The sequence below is a fragment of the Cinclus cinclus genome, chromosome 4 (genome assembly GCF_963662255.1).
Source record: "Cinclus cinclus chromosome 4, bCinCin1.1, whole genome shotgun sequence".
Taxonomy (NCBI): Eukaryota; Metazoa; Chordata; class Aves; order Passeriformes; family Cinclidae; genus Cinclus; species Cinclus cinclus.
The window spans coordinates 26748444-26760539 of NC_085049.1; the positions used below are offsets into that span (position 1 = coordinate 26748444).

Sequence of the window (12096 nt, forward strand, 5' to 3'; positions counted from 1 at the left end):
AGAGCTGGACTTGTCAAAATTCCCAGGAAGGCACTGGAGAAGAAAATAAAAGATAAAAGGATGAAGAAGAATCCGAAAGATATCTGTGACAAGACTTAAGGCATGTTGGCTTTAGGAAGGTTAGGGAACTGAGGATCCCAAGGAGAGGGAACAGGTGATGGGTCCAGAGAGCACAAGCTGGAGACTTTTCCAGAGGTTTTGCATGACATGAATCCAGAGGAGGGGATGAGAGTGGGGTGTGGAATTAGGGCAGCAGAGAGGTTCAGTACCTGCTGGATATCAAGCATGTTTTGCATACAAGGAGACATTTGAACACGGGTGTGTGCACAGCTGGCATTCTAAGAACAGCTTATTCAGCATTTATTCACTCTGAAGGAGTGGCTTGGGCCCCTGCCATTCAGTCCTGCCTGTCACTGAGGTCAAAAATAGCACTGTGGCTTTTAACCACAGAGCATTCAGAAGTGAGTGCTCTCTTCATACTCACCCACAAGTACAGAAGGTAATTCTCACACCTGCAGGAGATTCTCCAGGCAGGCAGAAAGCCCTGAGAAATGCTGTCAACATAGCATGTTGAATAGCTGTGAATCATCTGAAACTCCAAAACTACTGTTATTAACCCCAGATGCTTGTAACTGAGACACTCACCATCACTTTCACATTCCCTGATCATTTTGGCTAAGAAGACTCCAAGCAATTCCTAAAATGAAAGTTGACAATCAAGATAGGAATTTTTTCAAGGCTAAAGGCAGAAACACCCTCCAAACTTTATCACTGGAAAATTACTTTAAAATATTGCCATGATGTAAGGAGAAGAATGCAAAGATTCTAAGGACAAAGCATGGCATTTTACAAGAGGGCTCTCATGGGACTGACTAGAAAAGTCAAGAGTTGGATCCTGTGGTGCTGCCTCCTGCCTGCTGCGACCCCACATGAACTTTGATTACCTTTTATCACTCACTGATCATAGCATCATGGAATGGATTGGAATAGACTTTATCTAATTCCAACCCCTTTTCCATGGGCAGGGACACCTTCCACTATCCCAGTTGCTCAGAGCCCCATCCAGCATTGGACACTTGCAGGGATGGGGCAACCACAGCTTTTCTATGCAACCTGTGCCAGGGCCTCAGCACCCCCTGAGTATAGAACTTTTTCCTAATATCTGCTCTAAATCTTTTCTCTTCTGGTTCAAAACTGTTCACTCTTGTCCTGTCACTATCTGCTCATGTAAAAAATCACTCTCTCTCTTTTTTTATAAGCTCCCTTCAGGCACTGGAAGGCCACAGTGAGGTCACCCCAAAGCCTTCTCCTGTCCAGGCTGAACAATCCCAATTCCCTCAGCCTTTCCTCCCAGCAGAGCTGCTCCATCCCTCTGATCCTTTGGTGTCCCTGCTCTGGGCTGGCTCCAGCAGCTCCCTGTCCTTCCTGTGCTGGGATCCCAGAGCTGGATGCAGCCCTGCAGGGGGGTCTCAGCAGAGAGGGGCAGAATCCCCCCTCCCCTGCTGCCCTGGGGCTCTGGGTGCAGCCCAGCACAGGGGGGTTCTGGGCTGGGGCAGGGCCAGCTCTCACCCGCAGCACCAAGTCCTTCTGCCAGGGCTGCTCCCTCTGCTCATCCCCAGCCTGGATTGATCCCAGGGGCTGTCCTGACCCAGGGGCAGCACCAGCACTTGGTCCTGTTAAACCCCATGAGATTCCCATGGGCCACTTCCCAAGAAAGAACAGAATTTCATTCTAGATAATTTGTGACTCACACAGAGCAAACATCACACTTAGCACCTAGGAAAGTCGCCGTTTGAAGCCTTTGCAGCTACAAACCATAAACAGTTCCAGAAAGTCCAGTGTATCCTTAAAAGGAAACCAATCTGCCAGTGATTGCTGCAAGCTCTGTCACACTATCTGTGCTACCTTTAAGGTGTTCTTTGTGTGTCCTGAGCCCTGTCTGCTGTTCTGACAGCAAATCTGCATTGGCAGTGCATCCTCCCTGAACTGCCCATTTGGCAGTGAGGTCCTTTTCTTGTATTGGTACATTTGTCATTTAGAACCAGATAAAATTGTTTCCATGTGCAATATTGCATGAACTTCTTTTGTTTTCATAAAATATCACTTGTCTCTGAAATGTCTATTCATATCTGTCTCTGCTTAGTTACTTCTATGCAACAGCTTCTGGGCTTTTTAATGGCTTGAGGTGGTTTCTTTTAAGAGCCTTGCCTTCACTCACTTTTTTCTCCTAAAATAAAATCAAAATCCCTTGATTGTGATTTTTGCCAAGATACTCAGAGCATTTTTTCCACCAAGCATATCCTGAATTCCACAGGTGGCTTGAGACATAGAAATAGGACAAGCCCTGATTATCAGCTCTTGGAGGTGTCCCTGTCACAGGTTCTCCTTGATAAAGGTCACTAATGGAGCCAGTCCTGAGTCCAATTCCTCTGAGGCTGGTTCTGTCAGCCTGGCTTGTCCTAGGGAGCGTCACTCATTGCCCAGCTGCAGCAAGAATTAAACCAGCCTGGCATTCTCTGAGCACAGAAGCAGCAAGAGGTCAGGGTGGGATTACTTAGGGATTGCCTGGCCTTGGCATCAGGATTAGACCCTGATTCCACCAGAGTGAGGAGGAAATGTTTCACCCTCCCTTTGAAGTAGGGATGCCAGAGGTAGTCCAAGAATCACAAGCTGTAAAGAGTAAGTTTATTGTAAAACTTAGATCACAAGATCACGGAACTGTGAACAACAACAACACAGAGGCAAAGGAAACAAAGCACTTTCAATCAAACTTCTGCTCTTGGTAGGGATTTCCCTGCAAGCCATAGTTGCTCCTAAGTCCTGAGACTCCCTGTGCCTTTCTGGGTTTGATGGGGTTTGTGTAGTTCCACAGTGGCTCCAGGGTGCCTTCCCCTTCTCCCCCACTGGTGCACAGCTGCTGCCTCTGCTGCCTGCTGAAGGCTCCAACTGAGGGCCAGTGGCTCCCAGGGAAGAGGCTTTTCCCTGACCCTGCCTTCAGGAGAGCCCACTTGAGCCAAAGGGGCACATTCCAGCAGCTGGAATATGAAAGTAGAAGGGCAGAAATCTGTAACACAACATAGTATGATCTCCCAACCTCTCCAGCAAAGTGATTGCAAGCAAAGAGCACCTCCAGCTCAGCTTCCTTCTGTAATAACAGTGCAGATACTGGGGTCTGACTCTGGGATTGTTCTGCTACAGCTCCATGTTCTTACTCTATTCTTTGGGGATTGAATGCCAGGGAAAGAACTTCAAATACATTTCCAAAGCATCTTGATGAGAGCAGTCAGTGAAGAGGACGGCTGGTGTGAGGGTCATCAAAATGTGCTTTCAAGTCAGAAAGAGACAGATTTTCCTGTATGATTCCAATTTCCCTTCCAATGGCCACAAGAGGATGTGCAGAGATTTTTTGATTGTTCAATTCTTTTTCTCAGGGGTAAACCAGGCCATCAGTGCCACTTCCTCACGAAATTCACAGAGCCTTCTCCATCATGCAGCTGATGGAGAGAGCCATGAAAAGCACTAAAAAAGGAGGAATGATTCTGCCTCAAAGAACACAGTATGAAGGATAATTCTTGGAGTCACACAAAGCCCAGGGTCCCAAGAGCCAATGAAGCAGGTGGGGAGAGCTCTGGTGACATTACCTCTTTCCTCATCACAGCTCAGTTTTCCTGGTTCTACCTGTTTTTGGTGTTGGCATGAATTTTTCTGAGTAGGAAATGCTCTGAGGCATAATTTTCTCCAGTGCTCAATCTCCAAGGAAAAGAGGGCAGAGCACGGTGTTGCCATTCCCTGTGGGTCACTCTCATACTTCCCACCAGCTCCTTCACAGGTCACTGTGGTTTTCATTGTAATGTTTTCTGTCCAGTTCAGCTTCTGTTGGGACTCAGTTCTTCAGGCCTTGCTGGTCTCTGCTGCCCTCTATCCTGTGCCCTTTTCCAGCAGATCCTAAATGTTTCCCCTCCCCACACAGGAGTGGGGCTGACTTTATGTCTAAAGCTGTGCTGCTGTAGGATCCTTTCCCTTAGGCTGATTCCCATTTCCCCCACAGACTCTGGGACCCCATGTGCCCGTGGAACAGTCTGGGACAGGGGAAGGTTTATCCACACCCACACCTGACTTTGTCCTGTCAAAACTGGCAAGGAGTGGGCTTGCCCTTCCCTACCAGATCCCAACCAGAAATGTGTGCTGCCCTTCCCTTGGGGCTGCAGGCAAGGCCAGGCTGTGGCCAGCTGGGGAAGGGTCTGCTTGGGCACAGGCAGGGCTGGGAACACAGGGCTGTGCATGGATGTGACTTGCAGAGTCAGGATCTGTTTGGGATCACCGCTGGCCCCAGGCTGGACACCTCTCTGCTGGCACTGCCTTCCTGGAAGTGCCACCTCTGGCACGAGACAGTCCCAGATTCCCCCTGTGTGCCAGTGCCAGCTCTTCCAGAGGGGATCCAGCCAGGCTCAGACACCATCAGGGAAAGGCTGGGCTGAGCTTGGCCATGAGTCTGGAGGGAGGCTGCAGGAGTGCCTGGGAGCAGAGATTGGGCAGCTAAAGAGAAATGACACACATCCCAACCACATTTCCTACAGGAAGCTGGGGATAAAAGGTCAGCCTGGACCCCTTGTTTTTAGCTTGCCTTCTGATGCCTTTTTGACATTGTTGCAGCTTTTTCACACAGGATTTGTGTTGTTCCGCTTCCATAGCAAGGTGCAGTTCCTACTCTATCATATCCAATGGTCAGGCAGTTATAGTCGCTATAAGGTCTGCTTATCCTGAACCTGATGAGGGGAAAAAAGTGAAATGGGATTACATTCCTGACATGCAGTGAAAGGCAGAGTGGCACCTGCTCAGCTCTGTTACTGCCACTGGGATCAGGAACTGCCTTGCTGCCATCTCCCTCCCATTCCTCACTTTTGTTCCCCACATCTCCACAAAAGTTTCTGAGTGATGCTTTCCCATCCAGAAACATTCCCCTGCTTTGATCCCCTCCAGCCAATGGTGCTGACATCATCCACTCTCTTGTCCCTGCCTCCTGTCTCCTTCCTTCACCAGGGGAACTGCATCCAGTCCAATCCTTCTTTCCCCTGCAGAACTACAGCTGTGTCTTCTCCTGCCATCCTTACAGGACAGGTCTGTGTTCCCTGGCACTGAAAGGCTCCCTTGCCTTGGCACAGGCCTGTGCGCAAGCACCTGGATCTCCAGGAATCACGTTCCCCCAAACCACAGTCCCTGATCTCCCTTGGGCTCTCTGCTCTTTGCCCTGGCTTTGGGATTTTCCACTTCCCAGACACTGCATGGCAGGGACTATGCTGGTATGAGCTCACAGGTTGGGGTCATGTTCCATGTTGTTGATCCACTTCCACTTCTGCTCCTCTTGAGAGTAAGTGAGACCAAGTAAGTAGTACCCATATTTTGATTCTGAGAGAAGGTAATTCTGGAAAGGAAGCCAACAATGGGAACACATGAAAATGACATTTTCTTCACCCCTGGCACAGAAGTCCCAGTGCTACACAAGGGAGCACAGAGAGTGTAGGGTGCATCCAGCCACAGCACCTCTGCCCACAACTCCAGAGGATGAATTTCTCCATTTTAGAGGCCCCTTATGAATATAACAATTGTAATAATACACCTGTGGCGCCATTACAGCTGAACAGTGCGGTCAGACAAGTGTGACTTGATACCTGGGGACACTTTTCCCTTCTGATGGAGCTGGCAAAGCCTTTTCAGGTTTTGTCACAGCCATGGCTCTCACAAATGAGTGTCTGTTCAACCTCCTCAGCCTGTGTGCTAAATCCCTGTAAAATCCCAGCCAGCTGGCCAGGGAGTTTGCTCCTTCCTGTGGGATCAGGTCTGGACACAGAAGCTCCCAGGGGCAGGACTCCAAGCCCCAGGAAGCCTCTCCCTGTGCAGGGCTTTGCTCCCGCTGCCAAGACTGGGGTGTCCATGGCTGGCAGCACATCCCAGAGCCCAAGGCCATGTGACAGGAGCTGGCACAATTGTCACTGCTCAGCCCTTGGCCAGGCAGCTCCAGCCCCTTGAGCAGCTGCCCCAGCAGTTGGATCTCACCAGCTCTTCCTTGCTGTCAATGATCACCAGGTCTGAGCCCATGGCAGCACATTCTTCACGGGAGGATTTCCAGTCCTGCTTTTTCTTCTCTGGAGAAAAGAAGTAGCATTTTGTCCCATGTTTTTTCCATGACGGGGGACAGCCTGCAGAAGGGAAGAAGAGGTATGCTAAATCCATGTTCACATTGACCAAAGAATGCCACAAAAAAAAGAAAGAGAGGTCAGAGAGGCAATGCCAGCCACAAAATTGCCTGTGTGCTCCTGATGAGAATTGTCACCAGAGCACCAGGGATCCCCCACAGGCTCTGCAGCTGAGAACAGCCCAAAACCACCAGGTAAAAGACAGACAGGGAGCAGCACAGCAAACATGATCCAGCCTTTGCCATCCTTGCTCAGGACATACAGAGAAATGCTCAGGGCCCAAAAGCAGCTCTCAGATTCCCAAACTCTGGTTTGCCTGATGCAGAATTGGGCAGCAGAGGTGCTACTGAAAGCACCAACATTTGTGTGCATTGCCAGGAAGGGGCAGGAGGAGTAGAAAGTGGGAGCTGGAAGGGTGGATGGGATTCAGGGAGACAGGGCCTGCAGGAAACATTTTGGCTGGGGGTCCAGCAGCTCCTAAAAAGCAGCAAAAATGCCTAAAAAGTGCCTAAAAATCAGCATGGAATTGCACTGAGGTCAAAGGCTGGCAATGGAGGGGCCTTGGGAAAGCAGCACAGGCACACTGTCCATCCCACTCCCTACAGGGGTTGGGTACCAGAGGGATTGTTCCTCCTGTGCCTTCCCTGCCTCAGACTGCTCTGCTCTGGCAGCAGAGAGGCATCAGTTCTTCCCTGTGCAGCAGGAATGCAGAGCTGAGCCAGCACTGGTTCCAAAGGAGGTGCAAACACAAACCCTCCATGGGCTCCAGAGTTCTGGCATGGCGGAGGGGTTGTTTGTTTTCCTTCTGAACAAAATCCTGGCAGAGTACTTTTCTGTCCCACTTAACAGTCAATCCAACAGGAATTTTCAAACTCGCTATGGAATGACCGAGGTTTGCCTACCTGGTGCCTCTTCCGGGATGTGGGATAATTTTGTTGGGTCCTTTTGGTTGCAGGCAGTTGGACCACCTAGAAAGAAGATCATAATTTCTGCTTTCAAAGAAAGACCACTATGCCATGCACTGTCAGAGCTCTGCTAGTACTCTCTGACCCTCCATCACCCAACACAGATTGCAAATTCTGCCTCTTTGCTCATGATTCTATTATAAAAACTGTAGAATGGTAATGTCATGTTCCACTGAATAAAAGGCAACACTTTAGTTCATTTACACACATTTTATCTTAATAACAGTGTATTTGGCACAACAAAACCCTATGGAAAATTCATACAGAACTAAAACTTAGAATAAACTTAAAATGCAACAGTTTTTATTTGGAGCACAAGGGAAACCTGTGTGCTCTTCAGCGTAAAAACTACCTTGATGTAATTTCTCAGGTTTAGATCCCCAGTTTCTTAGGAGTATTTTTTCAGGTCTGTAGCTGTTCTCAGCCACTGAGCCCCACAGAGGAACTATAACTTAAGGCCAGTCCTGGATGCAAGTCTAAGGCCTCCCCTTTTCATGTTTTACTTAAAGCTCTATTCAATGAAAATTACACCTTTTTATTCTCTCTTGGTTTATTTTTTGTTTGTAATTTGCCCCACCTCTTCCTATTTGACATTTTATAAATGACAGGGCACTGTCATGTATCAATCCTGAACTCTTTGCCTTGAAAAAGGAGAATGAATTTTCTCCCCAGGCCCTATTTTTAAATTCCAAGGATGAAAGGCATTGCCATGTATTTCCCATGTGCATCTCTGAGCTAGTGACAAACTGTGGGACTTGAGATTGGAGGGTTCTCAAGATTTCCCAGCTATCAAAGGATGGAGAGAAACAAGCAAAACCATCTGAAATTTAAAAATGATTCCTTGAAAACATTTAAAGGAAATACCAAATAGATCTATTAACATTTTTTTTCTTATGGAAGTAAGATTTTTTTTCTACAAAATATTATTTATCTTATTACATAGCTCAAAATATGTTATGATTGTAAGCAAACTCTTTTAAGATGTGATTTAGTTGCCTCCTTCAAATGAACTTCAATTCAGAATTATTTGAAGATTTTGGTATTATGGACATCTTGGTCTTATGATACAACCTCATCACTTTATGGGATTCTCACTGTTAGCAATGATATTACTGGTAGGCATTAAAAAATCTTTTCTTGTTTCTTCGAAACATTTGTATAATAAATTCTTTGGCATTTCAATGTTGTCAGGTTTTCCTTTGGACTTTGGCCTTCTTTATCTGTTGGAATTTTAAACTTTCAAACTGCTCTACTTTCTTACAGATTTTCTCTTACAGCCACTGTTGGCTGCTAGGGGGTCCATGGAGATCCGATGCTCCAGACCCAGGAAGCCGCCAACCTTCCCAGAGAGAGAGTCCCGCAAGGAACTGCCTTCTAGGGGATCTTCTGGCTGGTCTCCCAGCCGCTGGATAAGCCTCTAGCAAGTGATGGCCGTGACCACAAGTGATCAGCTCTGATCAGTGTTTTCATCTCAGCAATTCCAGCTCTGCTTGTGAGGCTATCCCAGGCCAACCCAGGGACAGAGAGAAGGGAAGCATCGCATGGCAAATTCCACAGAGATTCCTTTATTATCCAGCAGCTCTGTGAAGGGAGTCAGGGATGACTGCTCCCTCCTAAACTGGGGGAAATACTGGGTTTTTTTGGGGGGGAGCAAGGGTGGTACCAAGGGGGGAAGACCAATGGGTTACAAAGGATTAACATGGGTACTATGGCATGGTGGGATAGCTCACCATGATAAGAAAAGGTGTTCCAACCTAAGGAGCATCCTTCCAGGAGGGTTGAGATAAGCTAATCACAGCCCACTCAAAGGACATCCCTTCAGGGCAAGGCCATGGGTCTCCACAATTCCCCCTTCTGAATTTACTAAGAAGGCCTCTGTAACAGTTCTTTTGAAGCAACAAAAAGGCATGAAAACATAAGCAGCACAATCAGAATTATAACAAAAATCCACAAAATACCCTTTAGCAAAGATGAAACCTATCCCATTAAGCCACGGCTAGTTAAAAACTGCTGCCCTTTGCTTTTAATTGTAAATTCTGTTCCTACTGGCTTCATGTGTCATGGCATGGACATCAGTCAGTGGGAGAGAGACAAATTAATTGCTGTTCTAACACTAACAAAAGAGCTTACATGTGATTATGAAATATACTGCCAGGACTAGTACAAGGATTATCACCGCCAGTATAGCAACACGTTTTCTGGAACACCAGCTTTGACCTACAGAGGGACAGAAAAATGAAGATTAGGGGAACAGCTGGACTAAAGCCCCTTTCCTCTGCATTCTAAGGTGCCCTTTTCCGGCTCACACTGGGACTCTGGGGCCTTGCAGACCTGCAGGCTGCAGCCAGGCTCAATGTCCTGGTGCTTCCCCACTAGCTCTGGTCACCTGTGCTCAAGGAACTGAGCAGATCCCAACCTGCCATGGCTTTCAGGAGAGGTGAAAAGGAGAAGAGTCCTCCTAGCAATCAATGCCCACCCTCTGCTTCCTCACCTCCTTTGTCACTTTTCACTGCTGCCGGGAACAGGAGACTGGGCTCAGGCTGTCTGGGTGTCACCCATCGTATTTTTCTATTCCTTTGCCAGGAATGCCAACAAGTGTTTGGAGGCACAGAATGCAACACCTCAGGTGCCCCTGCTCTGAGTGGGGAAAGCAGACAATTGTATCCTCCTGCCTCCTCGTGGTTTTGTGTCACTGCATGGTTGGGGCATCAGGACCAGCCCCTCTCCCCTTCTTGTTTACATTCCCATCACTTTATCAAACAGTTAAACTCACCAGATGATTTGCAGCTTGCTGCAGCATTTGTGTCTTGGGATTTCACTTTCAATTCTGCGTAGGTACAACCTGAGTCTGGAACAAGAACAGAACACAGGGACAGCTCAGAATAAACTTCAATGAAACAAAAATGACAGAAATTGTGAGAAAAGCTGAACACAGGACAGCAACTGATTGATATGACTGTGGTTAACCATGCACAAATTATATTTTTCGCCATTACAGGCACTGATGTCTGCTCCAGGGTGACCACGGACAGGACCTGAGGGAATGGCTGGAGCTGTGTCAGGGAAGGGTTAGGGTGGATATCAGGAAAAGGTTCTTCCCCCAGAGGGTGCTGGGGCATTGAACAGGCTCCCCAGGAAATGGTCACAGCGCCAAAGCTGCCAGAACTCAAGCAGCATTTGGACAAGGTTCTCAGGGATGCACAGGATGGGATTATTGGGGTGTCTGTGCTGGGCCAGGAGCTGGACTGGATGATCCTTGTGGGACCCTTCCAGCTCAGCATATTCTGATTCCGTGTTCCGTGATGACACTTTCACCCTTGGAGTACTTGCTATAGGCAGGAACAGTTGTGGTTGCTGTTCAGGGCAGACAATACCAGAGGGGACAGGGCCACACACCTACATTGTCAATCTTGGCAAAAGGAGAGCAAAGTGCCAAGGGTGGCCTAAGGTTGTTCATCCAGACAGGAATGGTGAGAATGACTAAAACATCAAAGCCTGAAAACTGCAGATTGTGCTAAATTTGGAGGGGCTCAAGGGCTGATCAAACTTAACAAGATAACGTGGAGAATGGTGAAATCTGTTCTGGCATCTGCAGGTAATAAACACAAACCAGCAGGGAAGAAAACAAACGGGGAGGAAAGAAAGGTCAGGGGGAGATTAAAAAGTGGGTAGAAAGTCAAAAAGAAGATGTTGCAATGTTATAAAACTCTCAAAGACATCGTGATATATGACTCAGGGCCCCCTGGGTTCTATCACTGTACAGAGCTAGGACAGAAACCAGGGTTTTGAGCTGTTTTCAGAAGATGGAGATGATAACTGGGAAACCTGGGGCATAAATTCAGTGAACACATAGAATAGTTGGTAAGGGTTTCCCCAAAAGACACAAGCAGAGAAACATAAAACTTATTGGAAATCTATCAAAATTCTGAATAGGAATACATGGGTTAAATTATAAGTAAAATGGAACTTGCTATCAGGTGGCATCTATTGTGGTCAATTGAGCCCTGAACTCCCTCTGCCCAAAGGGGTGCTAAAACCCTGTTTCCTGGGGTGTTCATAACTCCCCCCATCTGAGAAGATGTGTGGAAGGTTCCCACTTTGTGCAGAAGACAAACACTGGATGGCAAGAAACAATTTCTGTCACAGTGAAAGGAGGGTTAGAAAGAAAGGAAAGAATGACAATGAAATACAGAAACACACTGTATGTAGTCTTCTTTTTAGGATGTACTTTCACGCAGACATTGCAAAACCAGTGTGAATATTTATGGTGTTATTTGAAACCCATAAAAGAAAGATAGATCCTCATTTAGAATTTTGCAAAATGTTTGATCCTAAATCAGACAAATCCTGCCATGAAACCTTTCAAACCTGTGCATTAAACAAGCAGATTGTACAGCCAGAGCAGGAGGAGGAGCCCTCAGGCAATGCCTGCTCTACTCAGGGAGCAGGAACAGCAGTGCAGGAGATTGCTGCAAACTCCAGCAACAGCAGCCACTCCATCCTGAGCAGTTTGCTGCAGGAATCTCAGTCTGCTGGGGAACACCAGGCCTGGGGCAGGAGCAACGGATGTACAGCTCTGCAATAGTCTCCTAAATGGATAAAAAATACTCTTAATATCACAGTGCAGACACTCCCTCACACTTGCACCTAAGCATGAGAAAATTAGATCTTATGCTAACTTGTCTGTGTAAATATAAATAACTCTATCTGGACACTCCACCTGCAGTTTCCAGCACTGGCACTCATGCTTCCCTTGTTCTCTTTGGGACTTTGGTGCTCCAAGGAACTCTTCCCACATGTATAGGAGACAGACTGGAGAATGCAAAGAAAGCTCAGTGCTCGGCACTGGACCTACCTTGGACATCAGGGACCGTCAGGATTCTGGGTCCGGTTGGTTCAGGCAAGTTCAAGTCAGCATAAAGGACATTTTGTGCCAT

At 47.4% G+C, this 12096-nt stretch overlaps 1 protein-coding gene across 1 annotated transcript; it reads right to left on the minus strand.

Annotated features, from left to right (window-relative positions):
- Nucleotides 1–4615: 4615 nt before the first annotated feature.
- LOC134043359 (killer cell lectin-like receptor subfamily B member 1) lies at nucleotides 4616–12096 on the minus strand. The gene is made up of 7 exons (XM_062491551.1): nucleotides 12015–12096; nucleotides 9933–10007; nucleotides 9290–9376; nucleotides 7097–7162; nucleotides 6055–6197; nucleotides 5313–5422; nucleotides 4616–4766 (listed from the first exon to the last, which is right to left on the minus strand). Exons 1-7 carry the CDS (start codon nucleotides 12094–12096, stop codon nucleotides 4616–4618), a joined length of 714 nt encoding a protein of 237 aa, XP_062347535.1.